At 37.4% G+C, this 13,390-nt stretch overlaps 1 protein-coding gene across 5 annotated transcripts in view; it reads left to right on the forward strand.

The window, feature by feature from the left end:
* The window catches only part of PTPN4 (protein tyrosine phosphatase non-receptor type 4), a 235,143-nt gene extending 221,995 nt beyond the window's left edge, over positions 1-13,148 (forward strand). For all 5 annotated transcript variants that reach the window (XM_030916377.1, XM_030916380.1, XM_030916381.1 and 2 more), the window contains 3 exons: positions 1,896-2,044; positions 4,274-4,409; positions 12,670-13,148. In XM_030916377.1, the coding sequence (XP_030772237.1) occupies positions 1,896-2,044; positions 4,274-4,409; positions 12,670-12,756 (372 nt within the window). In that variant the 3' untranslated portion in view covers positions 12,757-13,148. The remainder of the gene's footprint in view (positions 1-1,895; positions 2,045-4,273; positions 4,410-12,669) is intronic.
* The last annotated feature ends 242 nt before the right edge of the window (positions 13,149-13,390 follow it).

Consider the following 13,390-nt stretch of genomic DNA (forward strand, 5'->3'; position numbering starts at 1 on the left):
TAAAAGGGAAGAAGCCAGAAGTTGTGCTAATTTATAGAAAAGGAATCTGGCGTTGAATGAAGCTAAAATTACAAGAATTTTAAAATTTCAATATTTTATGGGCTAGAGTCCATCAGAATGAATTTAGGATTTGGTGACATATACTGTGTAGCTCGTGGTCTAATGTAACAGGTCAAGCCAATACGACATTTCTTCGTTTTCTCAAATAGATAATGAAAGATAGGCTATGTATGTTTATATAAAATAAAGTCTCTCTTTAGCATAGTCTTATACTCCACCTGTAGATTATCCATGACAGTTTTATGTACCATAGTGGCTTTTCTTTACACACCCTGAGTACATTAGAACTAAGACATGAGTTAGTTTCTAAAGTTTGAGCCAAACGTTATTGGGAAAATAAGTTTGTTCCCATAGATAAATACATACATGGATGGATTAATGATAGCAGATATTACCTCAAGCCTTGAATACCTTTTACTTTTCAGGAAGCTCTCTCTAGTGTAAATGGCAATAACCATAGTTATAATCATAGTATTGAATGACTGTAGCAACCGTTTATTGAGCATGTGGTGCCAAGTAGCTGATTGGGTGATTTACAGGTCCTCTCATGGAGTCTTTTTAGCATAAGACTGATGCTTTAAAGTATAGATGTTACTTCATTTTTCAGTTGAAGGAAATTATTTTCTGAAACATCGAATGCCGTAACTGGCAGAGTCAAGATTTGAACCAAGATGTATCTAAACCCAGTACTCTTACTGTCTCCATTATACCAACCTTGGCTCTCCAAAAAGAATTAATCTCACAATTTGACTTTGTGTTTTTATTAACTCCAACTTTTAATATACATTTATCTTGAGATTTTATTCTTCTGATTTCCATAATTTCGTCTGCATTGTATGAGGATTAGTTCAGCTTTGTTCACAAAAAATGTTTTTTACTTTACCATTTTTGCTCACCCAAGAATTCATTAGTTTTCTTTAAGCATTTCTCTGGTTCTTAATTTGTTTCTACCTATGTACTTGATTATCATTTTTAAAATACTTTACACATATAGAAATTGAGTTATAAAAAAAGTAGTAATGTAATTAGCCAATACTTAAATGGATACAACTATTTCTATAAAATAGTTTCTTTCCCTTTTGTTGAAATTTTGCATTCTAATGAGTTTATACATAACTTTTGGCGGAGAAGAGGAGCAGTTGGTTTTGCTTTCCTTCTAAAATTCCAATGACATGAATATATTTTAAAGATAATGTCGTAGTACCAACAGGTTCATATTCCTGCTGTGCAATAACAGACCAATACACTGAGACAGCAGGGATGCAGCAGATAAAAGAGTTTAATGATCACCGGGTACTGAGCAAGGAGATGGGAGGAGACCCTCAAATCATCTCCCCGAGGAGATGAGATCTGGGATGGGGTTTTGAAGGGGATGGTGGAGAGCAAGGGGCTGGGAAATTAAGGTCGTTGATTGGTTGGGATAAGGTGGATGAAATCATCCGGAGGTAGAAACTGCATTCTTTGGTGAGTTAGCTTATCTCAGGGTCTTTAGACCAACTGAGTCACTAGTTTCATTGGTCTGCAGGACCCAAAAGAACATCTCAAAGGGGAAATTTAACGTTTCATAATGTCCCAAGTTGTTATCTGTAGAACAGTTAAGGGGAACTATAATCTTGTTAATGGGGTCTCTGGTATTGAGGCAGCAGGCACCACACAACTATGAGGAAGCGGGTCAGAGAACAGCTGACCTAGTGATCAATGCTAAGTGTGCTGCAAGCTGTGTTTAGTTTTCTATCATCTCCCCCTCCCTTCTTTCCTGATTACTTTTATGAGGTTTATAGGGACAATTTAAATAATGCATACGTCAAGGTGCATAATTTTTCATTTGTTCTTAGAAAAATGAAAGCCGTCCACTCACTCAGATCCAGTACATAGCCTGGCCTGACCATGGAGTCCCTGATGATTCCAGTGACTTTCTAGATTTTGTTTGTCATGTACGAAACAAGAGGGCTGGCAAGGAAGAACCCGTTGTTGTCCATTGCAGGTATTCTGTTTTCCATCTTTTATGAATGTATAGATGAACAGATATGTCATTTTTAAAAGAGAGTACCTATTTTGTCCTTATGTTGTTATTGTCACTGTGATAATTAGAACTCAGAGCTATGCTCTGAAGGTAGAAGGCAAAAGATATGTTCTAACATCTGATTGGCAGTAACTTTATTATAAGACATAAAAATAATACTGATTGCACTGATTCTTAGATGCTCCTCCTTTTCGTATTGTGACACCTCTGAAATTGGTCTTAACAATTTACAATAGATTTTATGAAATACAGTACTGTGGGCTGTCTTAGTGCATTTGTGCTATGTAACAAAATATTTGAGACTGGGTAATTTAAAAGGAACAGAAATGCATTTGTTATACTTCTGGAGGCTGGGAAGTTCAAGATCAGGGTACACACAGGTTCTCCTGAGGGTCTAATGAGGGCTGCTCTCTGCTTCCATTATGACACTTTGTTGTGTCATTCTCTGGACGGGACGAATACTGTTTCCCCACATGCTAGAAGGGACAGAAGGGGCGAACCCACTCTCTAAAGTCGTTTTATAAGGGCTCTAATCCCATCAGCCCTCATGACTTAATCACCTCCAAAGGGTCCCACCTTTTCTTTTCTTTTTGAGTTGGAGTCTCACACTGTCACACAGGCTGGAGTGCAATGGCATGATCACAGCTCACTGTAACCTCTGTCTCCCAGGCTCAAGTGGTCATCCTGCCTCAGCCCCCACCCCCTCCCCGAGTAGCTGGAAGTACAGATGCACCCCGAAACCTGGCTAATTTTTGTATTTTTTTGTAAAGGTGGATTTTTGCCATGTTGCCCAGGCTGGGAGCTCCTGGGCTCAAGGGATCCACGGATCTACTTCGGCCTCCCAAAGTGCTGGGATTATAGGCGTGAGCCAGCATGCCTCACCAGTTCCACCTCCTAATATTATCACATTGGTGATTAAGTTTTAACGTAGGAATTTTATGGGACACATTCAGACAGTGGCTTAGGCATTAGGTTATAGCCTAATATTTAGATTCCCTTCCTTCTTCCTTGCCTGTGGCTCATCTTAGGACATTCATTGAGTACTCCTACCTCTCTTGAAGTGACCCTACCAAAGGATATGCTACTTCTAAAAGCTTTAAGTAAACAGCAGGCTACTCTTTCTTTCTTTGAGACCAAGGTCCCCTTCTGCCCTCAAAGGGCCAAATACGGTGACTCCAGGCTTTACTGCTACTGATCCAGAGATTAAGAGACAGTTGTTCCCTCCCTATTATGGCCACCTTTGTTAAGTGATTTATTCAGAGGCTATATTGAGGTATCTCTTTATCCTTAAACTTTCCAACACATTTTAAGAGTAGAGTTTCAAATCATCAAAACAGATTATAGACCAAAATTTGGGAGGTAAAGTAGCAAGAATGGTGAAACACCATTTTATATGCCAAGTCCCTGATAACTACTACATTCATGTTCACAGATTAGAAGTTAAAAAGTTGTTTTTGGCTATCTCAGTGGTAAAATTTAATTTAAATTTTATTTAAAATGAGACCGGGAGTGGTGGCCCACGCCTGGAATCCCAGCACTTTGGGGGCTGAGACAGGCAGATCACCTGAGGTCCGGAGTTCGAGACCAGCCTGACAAACATGTTGAAACCCCGTGTCTGCTAAAAATACAAAAAATATTAGCCAGGCATGGTGGCGCACATCTGTAATCCCAGCTACTGGAGAGGCTGAGGCAGGAGAATCGCTTGAGCCCAGGAAGTAGAGGTTGCAGTGAGCGGAGATCTCACCACTACACTCCAGCCTGGGCGTGAGCGAGATTCCGTCTCAAAAAAAAAAAAGATATATTTGAGTGTAAAATATTGTTGTCTTTTGTGCATTTATTGATGGCTTATTATTGTCATTCTATCATTTTGAATTTTAAAGAGGAGTTGCTCCAGTAAGCTTCTATTCCTTATTCAGATTTTAAAAACTGAAATTTAACTCCTTTAAAATAGTATTTTTCTAACTAATGTGGTAGATGGAAGGTACAGAACATTTAATTAATATTAAATGAGGAAGTGCATTTTTTTTTCTCTGTTTTCAAAATATTCTATATTTGGCTTCCTACTTTTATAATATAAAATATTAAAATGATATTGTTCTTCTATATTATAATTCAGTTCTATGCACAAAAGCCACAAATAGTGTAACAGAATAGTATCAGTAAGATCTTGCCTATATTTGTCTTTTTTAGTGCTGGAATCGGAAGAACTGGGGTTCTTATTACTATGGAAACAGCCATGTGTCTCATTGAATGCAATCAGCCAGTTTATCCACTAGATATTGTAAGAACAATGAGAGATCAACGAGCCATGATGATCCAAACACCTGTGAGTACTGCACTTCATATACAAGTGTATATTCTTAACATGATGATTTTTGTTACCAACGTGTATTCTAAATCACATTTTTATCCTTTTTTATCTTTTCAATTCCTTGCCATGGTCAAATAACCTCTAGCACAGGGGTAAGCAAACTACTGCCCACTAGTCAAATCTGGCCTGTCACTTGTTTTTGTAAATAAAATTTTAGTGGAACACAGCCATGCTCATTTGTCTATGCCTACTTTGATATTATAGCTGCAGATTTTAGAAGTTGCAACAGTACCATAAGGCCTGCTATTTCTAAAATATTTAATATCTGGCCTTTTACAGAAAAAGTTTTGCTAACATGCAAGTTGCCTGGCATATGAAATCTTGAGTGTTTAAATAGGCGCAGAGGAACTTGTTTTGTATTATTTAGTCAAGTGGAATGCTGAGAATGATAGTATCCCTGAACTGGAGAATCTTGATAGACCTGCTTTCTGTGAAATAGCTGTGGTGAAATTGTTTTTCTTTTTACATAAGAACTTACATTGTAGCAGCCAGGCGTGGTGGCTCACGCCTGTAATCCCAGCACTTTTGGAGGCCGTGTCGGGCAGATCACAAGGTCAGGAGATCGAGACCGTCCTGGCTAACACGGTGAAACCCCATCTCTACTAAAAATACAAAAAAAATTAGCCGGGCGTGGTGGTGGGCAGCTGTAGTCCCAGCTACTTGGGAGGCTGAGGCAGGAGAATGGCGTGAACCTGGGAGGCGGAGCTTGCAGTGAGCCAAGATCGTGCCACTGTACTCCAGCCTGGGCAACAGAGCAAGACTCTCAAAAAAAAAAAAAAAAAAAAGAACTTACATTGCCACAGCAAAAATTACAGAAATTAAGGTACTTTTTAGTGTATTCTACACTGAGTGTTAATTATGCTTTGGGAGCCAAAAGAGGAATCATGGAATTTTAGTGTTAAAATTATCTTTTGTACTGATTAAGCCATTGTGAAATAATAGCATTGTTGGTGGAATAGGTTACCTGAAGGAAATTAACCTGTGTGATCCAGTAAGTGCCTATAATTTTTTTGTTCTTGTTTTGTGAGGCAAGAGTCTCACTCTGTTGCCCAGGCTGGCATGCAGGGGTGTGATCATAACTCACTGCAGCCTCAGCCTCCCAAGCTTAACAATGCTCCCACCTCTGCTGGGACTACTGGCATGAGCCACCACATTGGGCTGATTTTTTTATTTTTTGTAGAGAGGGATCTCACTATGTTGCTTAGGCTGGTCTTGAACTCCTGGGTTCAAGCTGTCCTGCCACCTCAGTCTCCCAAAGTGTTGGGATTACAGGCACGAGTCACCATGCCCAGCCTGGTTTCTAATTACAGAAAATTTCAAACATAGACAATATAATGAATATCATGTTTATACTCAGATCCCACATTTGCCATGTTGTTTCATCTGTATAGCTGTTCACTTTCCCTGTATTTGAAGCAAATCTTAGATATATCATTTTGTTCATAATATTTTAGTGTGTATCTCTAAAGGATAAGGATTGATTTTCCTTTTAAATAAAAACACAGTACCATTATCACGCCGAACTGTAATCAATTTCTTAATATTATCAAATTACCAGTTTAAATTTCTAGTTGTTTCCTAAAAACCGTCCTTTTAAATTTATAACAGCTTTATTAAAATACAATTCACATACCATAAAATTCAGCCGCTTAAAATGTATAATTCAGTGGGTTTTGTGTATTACAGAGGCTTGCAACCATCGCTACTGTATAATTTTTATTTATTTTTTAATTTTTGAGATAGAGTTTCGCTCTTGTTGCCCAGGCTGGAGTGCAATGGCATGATCTTGGCTCAGTGCAACCTCCGCCTTCCGGGTTCAAACAATTCTCCTGCCTCAGCCTCCCGAGTAGCTGGGATTACAGGCACCCGCCACCATGCCCAGCTAATTTTTGTATTTTTAGTAGAGACAGGGTCTCTCCATGTTGGCCAGGCTGGTCTTGAACTCCTGACCTCAGGTGAGCCACGCACCTTGGCCTCCCAAAGTGCTAGGATTACAGGCGTGAGCCACCACACCCGGCTATATAATTTTTAAAACATCTTCATACCCACCCAAAAAAAAATCCAAGCTCATTAACAATTATTCCCGTTTCCCCTCATACCCTCTCTAACCTCCCCCAACCCCCAGCCTCACACCTAGGCAATCACCAGTCTACTTTCTTTCTCCATAGATTTGCCTATTCTGGACCTTTTATATGAATGAGATCATAGTTTGGTCTTTTCTAACTGGCTTCTTTTAAGTAGCATATTTAAAGGTTTATCTGTACTACAGTATGTATCATTAAAGTCATTCCTTTTTATTGTTCAATAATATTTCATTGTAAGGATTTTTGCCACATTTTGATCATCCGTTAATCTGTTGATGGACATTTATTTGGTTTGTATCCACTTTTTGGCTGTTATGAGTCATGCTGCCATGAATTTTTATGTGAACATGCGTTTTCATTTATCTTGGTTATACCCAGGAGTGGAGTTGCCAGGTCATGTTTTCATTCTGATTAACCTTTTGAGGAACTGCCAGATGTTTCCAAATTTTCTGTACCATTTTGCAGTTCCTCCAGCAGTGTATGAGGATTTTGTTTTCTTCACATCATCATCAACACGTGTTACTCTCTATCCTGCTGGGTATGAAGTAGTATCTCATTGTGAATTTGTTTTGCATTTCCCTGATAACTAATTGTATTAGTCTGTTTTCACACTGCTGTAAATAAACACCTGAGACTGGGTAATTTATAAAGAAAAGAGGCTTAATTGACTCACAGTGCCCCAGGCTGTACAGGAAGTGTGACTGGGAGGCCTCAGGAAACTTACAATCATGGGGGAAGGCAAAGGGGAAGCAAGCATGTCTTCACATGGCCCGCAGGAGAGAGACAGAGAGAAAGAAGCAGGAGGTGCTGCCTACTTTCAGACAACCAGGTCTTGTAGAGAACTCTTACCACGAGAACAGAAAGGAGGAGGTCTGCCCCCATTATTCAGTCATCTCCCACAAGGCCTTTCCTCCAACACTGGGAATTACTATTTGACATGAGATTTGGGTGAGGACACACAGCTAGCTAAACCATATCACTAATGATGTTAAGCATCTTTTCATGTGATAATTAGCTATTTATTTGTATATATTTTTTGGAGAACTGTTCAAATCTTTTGCCTGTTTTTGAATTTGGCTGTCATTTTATTGTCGAGTTGTAAGTTTTTTTTTATATTTTCAGGATAAAAGCTTCTGATCAGATCTTTGTTTTGCAAATATTTGCTTCCATTTTCTCTTTTTGTTTTCTTGATTATAATAGTTGGTGCACAGAAGTTTTGAATTTAATGAAGTCTGGTTTATCTGTTTTTCCTTTATCACTTATGCTTTTGGTATCATAGATGAGAAATTATTACCTAACCCATCAATGAGTCTACAAGTTTTATAGTTTTAGCTCTTGCATTTAAGACTGATCCATTTTGAGTTAATTATTGTGTGTGGTTTGAGATAGGGTTCCAACTTAACTCTTGCATGTGGTTACCCACTTGTCCGAGCACCATTTGTTAAAATGACTGTTCTTTCCTGTTGAATTGTCTCAGGGCTCTTGTCAAAAATCAGTTGACCACAAATGTAAGGGCTTATTTCTAGACTTTTAATTCTATTCCATTTATCTGTATCTCTTCCTATGCTAGTACTACACTGTCATCATTAGTGTAGCTTTGTTGTAAAATTTAAAATCAAGAAATGTAAATCCGTAACTCTTTTTCATTTTCCGGCTTGATTTAGCTGTTCTGTGTCCCTTGCATTTTCATATGAATTTTGAATAAGTTTATTCTTTCTGGAAAAACAAACAAACAAACAAAAAAAGACGGCAGCCAGAATGTTCACAGGGATTGGGTTGAATCTCTAGATCAAATCGGGAAGTATTGTTCTAATAGTGATATTACATCTTTCAAAGCATGAACACAGGATCGTCTTTCTGTTTAGTTAGGTATTCTTTAATTTTAATTGTAGTTTTCAGCATGCAAGTCTTGCATTTATTTAAACTTATTTCTCAGTATTTTAGTGTGTTTTGGTGCTATTGTAAATGGAATTGTTTACTTTATTAACCAATAGTTTTGTGTGTGAGAGAGTGAATTTCTTAAGATTTTGTATTGACAGGATCATGTCATCATGTCATTTGCAAATAGAGATAAATTACTTCTCTCCAGTCTAGATGCCTCTTTCCTTTTTCTTTGTCTTTCTTTTATAAGTATCCTGGATAGAACCTCCAGGACAATGTTGAATAGAAGTGATGAGACCAAAACACTTGTCTTCTTCCTAATCTTAGAGGGAAAGTTTTTGGATTTTCACTAATTATCATATTAGCCATGGATTGTTTATAAATGCCCTTTATCAAGTTGAAGAAGATCCCTTTGTTACTTATTCATTGAGTGTTTTCATCCTGAAAGTGTGTTCAGTTTTGTTAAGTGCTTTTCCTGCGTCTGAGATATCATGTGGTTTTTGGTCTTTTATTCTATTAAGGTGGTATATTACATTGATTTTTAGGTGTTAAGTTGACCTTGCATTCCTGAGATAAATCTCACTTGGACATAGTATGTAATGCTTTTTATATATTGCTTGATTTGGTTTGCTTGCATTTTCTTGAGATCTTATATCTATATTCTTACATAATAGGATTTTTAAAAAGATTTCAATTATAGCAAAATATACATAACATAAAATTTACCAGCTCAACCATTTTTAAATATACAGTTTAGTAGTGTTGATTATACTTACATTTTTTTGCAACCAATTTGCAATTTCTTGCAAAACCAAAACTGTACCCATTTAAAAACTCCCATTTTTCTCCTCCCCTCAGCCCTTGGTAACCACCATTCTACTTTCTGTTTCTTTGAGTTTGACTACTCTAGATACTTTATGTAAGTAAATTCATGTATTTGTCTTTTTCTTACTGACTTATTTCACTTAGATTAATGACCTCAAGATTCATCAAAGTTGTAGCATAAGTCAGAATTTCTTTCCTTTCTAAGAGTGAACATACCACATTTTCTTTATTCATTTATCTATCTATCAGTGGACAGGGTTGCTTTTGCCTTTTGCCTATTGTGAATAATGCTGCTAAGAATATGGATGTATAAAGATCTCTTTGAGGCCCTGCTTTCATTTCTTTCAGGTATACACCTAGAAGAGGAATTCCTGGATCATAGAACACATGGGCTTTTGGTTTTGTTTTTATAATTTGTTTAAAAACAGAATTCAGATATAGTCTACACGTTTTGATTGGTTTATATGTCTCTTAAATCTCTTTTAATTGAAAGCTTCCTCCTTCATATCTTGTCTTTTTTTTTTTTTTTTTTTTTTTTTGGTAATTTATTTAATAAACGAATCAGGTTATTTACAATGTATTTCCAACGGCGTGAATTTTGCCAGTTTACGTCCTCAAGGTGGTGTTCTCTGTGTTTCCTAAAAGTGATACATGTATGGCTTGAGCATCTTAGGTCACATATTCTTTCTTCAAAAGCACACAATGTCTGATTGTCTTTCTTTTTGTGAAGTTATCACCCTTGAGCAATCAATCCCTGCATTCATTAATTCATTAGATTTGCAAAATAATGATATTCTAATTCTATCATTCTGTCTGTATTAGCTGGACTACTTCTTTAAAGAGAAACTTCATATCTACTATTCGGTTAGCAAGTGGTATAGCATGTGTAGGGAAGGCAAGAAAAACATTTGATTCTTTCCGTTTATCTACAAGCTTTCAATATAATGAATCATTTACTAGCTTCCTCCAAGGGTGATGGCTTAACTTTTGTTTGGGTATTATTTTGAAATCAAGGATTTAAACATAGTTGATGTGTTTCAACCCATTGTAGTTTTTTGTTTTTGGTTTTTGGGTTTTTTTTGAGACGAGTTCGCTCTTGGTGCCCAGGCTGGAGCGTAATCCATCTTGGCTCACTGCAACCTCTGCCTCCCAGGTTCAAGCAATTCTCCTACCTTAGCCTCCTGAGTAGCTGGGATTGCAGGCGCCCACAACCAGGCCCGGCTAATTTTGTTTTTAGTAAAGATGGGGTTTCTCCATGTTGGTCAGGCTGATCTTGAACTCTTGACCTCAGGTGAGCCACCATGCCTGGCCTGTAGTTATTTTTCTTAATGACACCCAAATTGTCCTATTTTTGGCCAGTGGGAACCTGTTCAGCTTGGCTTCTGAGTCCTTTTGTCGAGACCCTGGTAACTTTGATAGCTTTGTTACTATCAGAAAATATGTCCAGGCCCAGCTTATACACCTTGTGCCCCTGATTTAGAATCAGTAGTTTCTCCAAGAAGCGTGATTCTGTGTATTGAGAAACTATTTTAGGCACCAACCTAAGGGCACTAAGGACTTTTATTTGCTTGGGTTAATTTTAGTCTCTCAAAATGTTAAATTGCACAACTAGGAAAATACATTTATCACAGGTTAATGTTTATGCTTCCAATACAAATTCAGGACCACAGTGTTTTTACTTAGCTTCTTTTACATCTTCTTTAACAAGAATACTGGTTCTCTACAATATTAGCAGTGAAAGACTTAGAATGACACAACTGTTTCAAAATAACAACACTACCACTATAAACAGCATGGCTAATAAAAAGAGTTTTCCTTTTTTTCACAACTCTTTTTGCCCTTTGAGTATATTCTCCCACAGATATTCAGTCAAATTACTGAGTTGTTTATTTGTTTGTTTGTTTGTTTGTTTGTTTGCAGTATTTTTGAGACAAGAGTCTTGCTGTCTTTCCAGGCTGGTATGCAGTAGTGTGATCATCACTCATCGCAGCCTCAACCTCCTTGGCTCAAATGTTCCTCCCGTCTCCACCTCCCAAGTATCTTAGGACTACAGGCACATGCCACAGCACCCATTTAATTTTTTTTTTCTTTTTTTGTAGACACAGGGTCTTGCCATGTTGCCCATGCTGGTCTTGAATTCCTGACCACAAGTGATGCTCCCACCTTGACCTACGGAAGTGCTTTTATTACAGGCACAAGCCACCATCGTCAGTCAAATTACTGTTTTAAAGTCCCTTTAGGGCCGGGTGCGGTGGCTCACACCTGTAATCCCAGCACTTTGAGAGGCCAACGCAGGCGGGGATCACCTGAGATCAGGAGTTCAAGACCAGCCTGGCCAACATGGTGAAACCCTGTCTCTACGAAAGTATAAAAATTAGCCGGGCATGATGGCAGGTGCCTGTAATCTCAGCTACTCCGGAGGCTGAGGCGGGAGAATCTCTTGAACCTGGGAGGCTGAGGTTTGCAATAAGTTGAGACTGTGCCATTGCACTCTAGCCTGGGTGACAGAGTGAGACTCCGTCTCAAAAGAAAATGTCCCTTCAAATAGTTCTCCTCTATGTGGTTGTCATCAACTAGATACACACATTGATGAGTTTCATGATATTGTCAATTCTTAGGGATTTAAAAATTTTTGTAATTATATGCTATATTTACATTATTCCAAAGTATAAATCTAAAAAGAAGGAAGGTATATTTAATGAAGGCTAATCTCTGTCCCTCTCCTGCTCCCTTTTCCCTCCATCCCTTTATAAGAAACTATTTTTAAAATAATTTATTCTTCCATTGTTTTTTTTTTCTTGACATATACCGACATAGATATTTGTATTTTCCTCCCTTTCTTTTATAAAGGTAATATAATATATTACATGTACTTTACCTACCTTGCTTTTTTTTACTTAATAAAATAACCTACTCTATAGTTTGTAGACTTTTATCCCTTTTCTTCCCAACTAGCTGGTATTCCACTGTGAGAATGTACAGTAGTCACCTGGTCCCTATTGATGGCAATTAAATTGTTTCCACCTTTTGTGTTATAAATAGGCAATGAATAGCCTCGCTTGTGGATATGTGTTTTCAGTTTCTTTTTCTGGTTTATTTTTTGGATAGATTCTTAGAAGTGGGATTGCTGGGTTAAGAGGTAAATTAGGTTAATTTTGTTATATACTGCCAAATTCCCCTTTATAGAGGCTGCAGTATTTTAACATCCCTACCAACAACATATAAGTGAGTTTTGCCAATAAAATATATTGCCAAACTTTATTTTTTAATCAGTCTAGACTGTTAGTGAAAAGTGGTATCTTTATGCAGTTTTATTTTTTATTTTTGAAGTAAGCAAGCCACATGAGATGTTTGTCTTTTTGTGGGGAAGAGGGCAGTTTTCTGACTTTTCTGATCAATTCTGTTTTTTATATTTTATTTTTCAGAGTCAATACAGATTTGTATGTGAAGCTATTTTGAAAGTTTATGAAGAAGGCTTTGTTAAACCCTTAACAACATCATCAAATAAATAAGAAAGCAGAAAAATCTGGGATATGTGTTGGAAAACTGCTTTCCCTTATGTTCACTGTGCCATAATGCTGCTCGCAGGAAATGGCATTTTACAAAAAAAAATGAAGAACTCAAAAAAACTTTGAAAACTTCAGCACTGTTGCACTTTATGTTTTAAAAAATGTCACTCTTTCAAAATCTATAACTCATGTATTTGAAAACTGTTTCATGCTTTGCTCCGAACAAATAGTAAATAACTGAGTATGTTCAGGGTAATTTATGAAATTTTGTAGTGGTGCCATGCAATCCCCTTTTGGTAGAATTGCCACAAACAAGGCTCAAAATTCTCATCATCTCTGTTATACACCTGTATCATGAAAGCAAAAAGAAGTAAACATCAGGAGTCAGCTCTGGTCTTTTGCAGTGGTTTGCGTACTTACTATACTGATTACCAGATTTTATTTTTAAAATATTAGCAATATCATTCTTAATATTAGCCAATACACTGCCTATGGATGCAGCACGTTTCTCCCTGCACACCCCTGTAGAGACCTGCCTGCTGCTCAGAAGAAGAAAGGTGGAATTTGCTGTTCCCAGGAAATGCTGCACATTGTCCATTTACCAGCATCTTATAGAAAATATAAATATGAATCTACA

Source organism: Rhinopithecus roxellana, chromosome 14 (genome assembly GCF_007565055.1).
Source record: "Rhinopithecus roxellana isolate Shanxi Qingling chromosome 14, ASM756505v1, whole genome shotgun sequence".
Lineage (NCBI taxonomy): Eukaryota > Metazoa > Chordata > Mammalia > Primates > Cercopithecidae > Rhinopithecus > Rhinopithecus roxellana.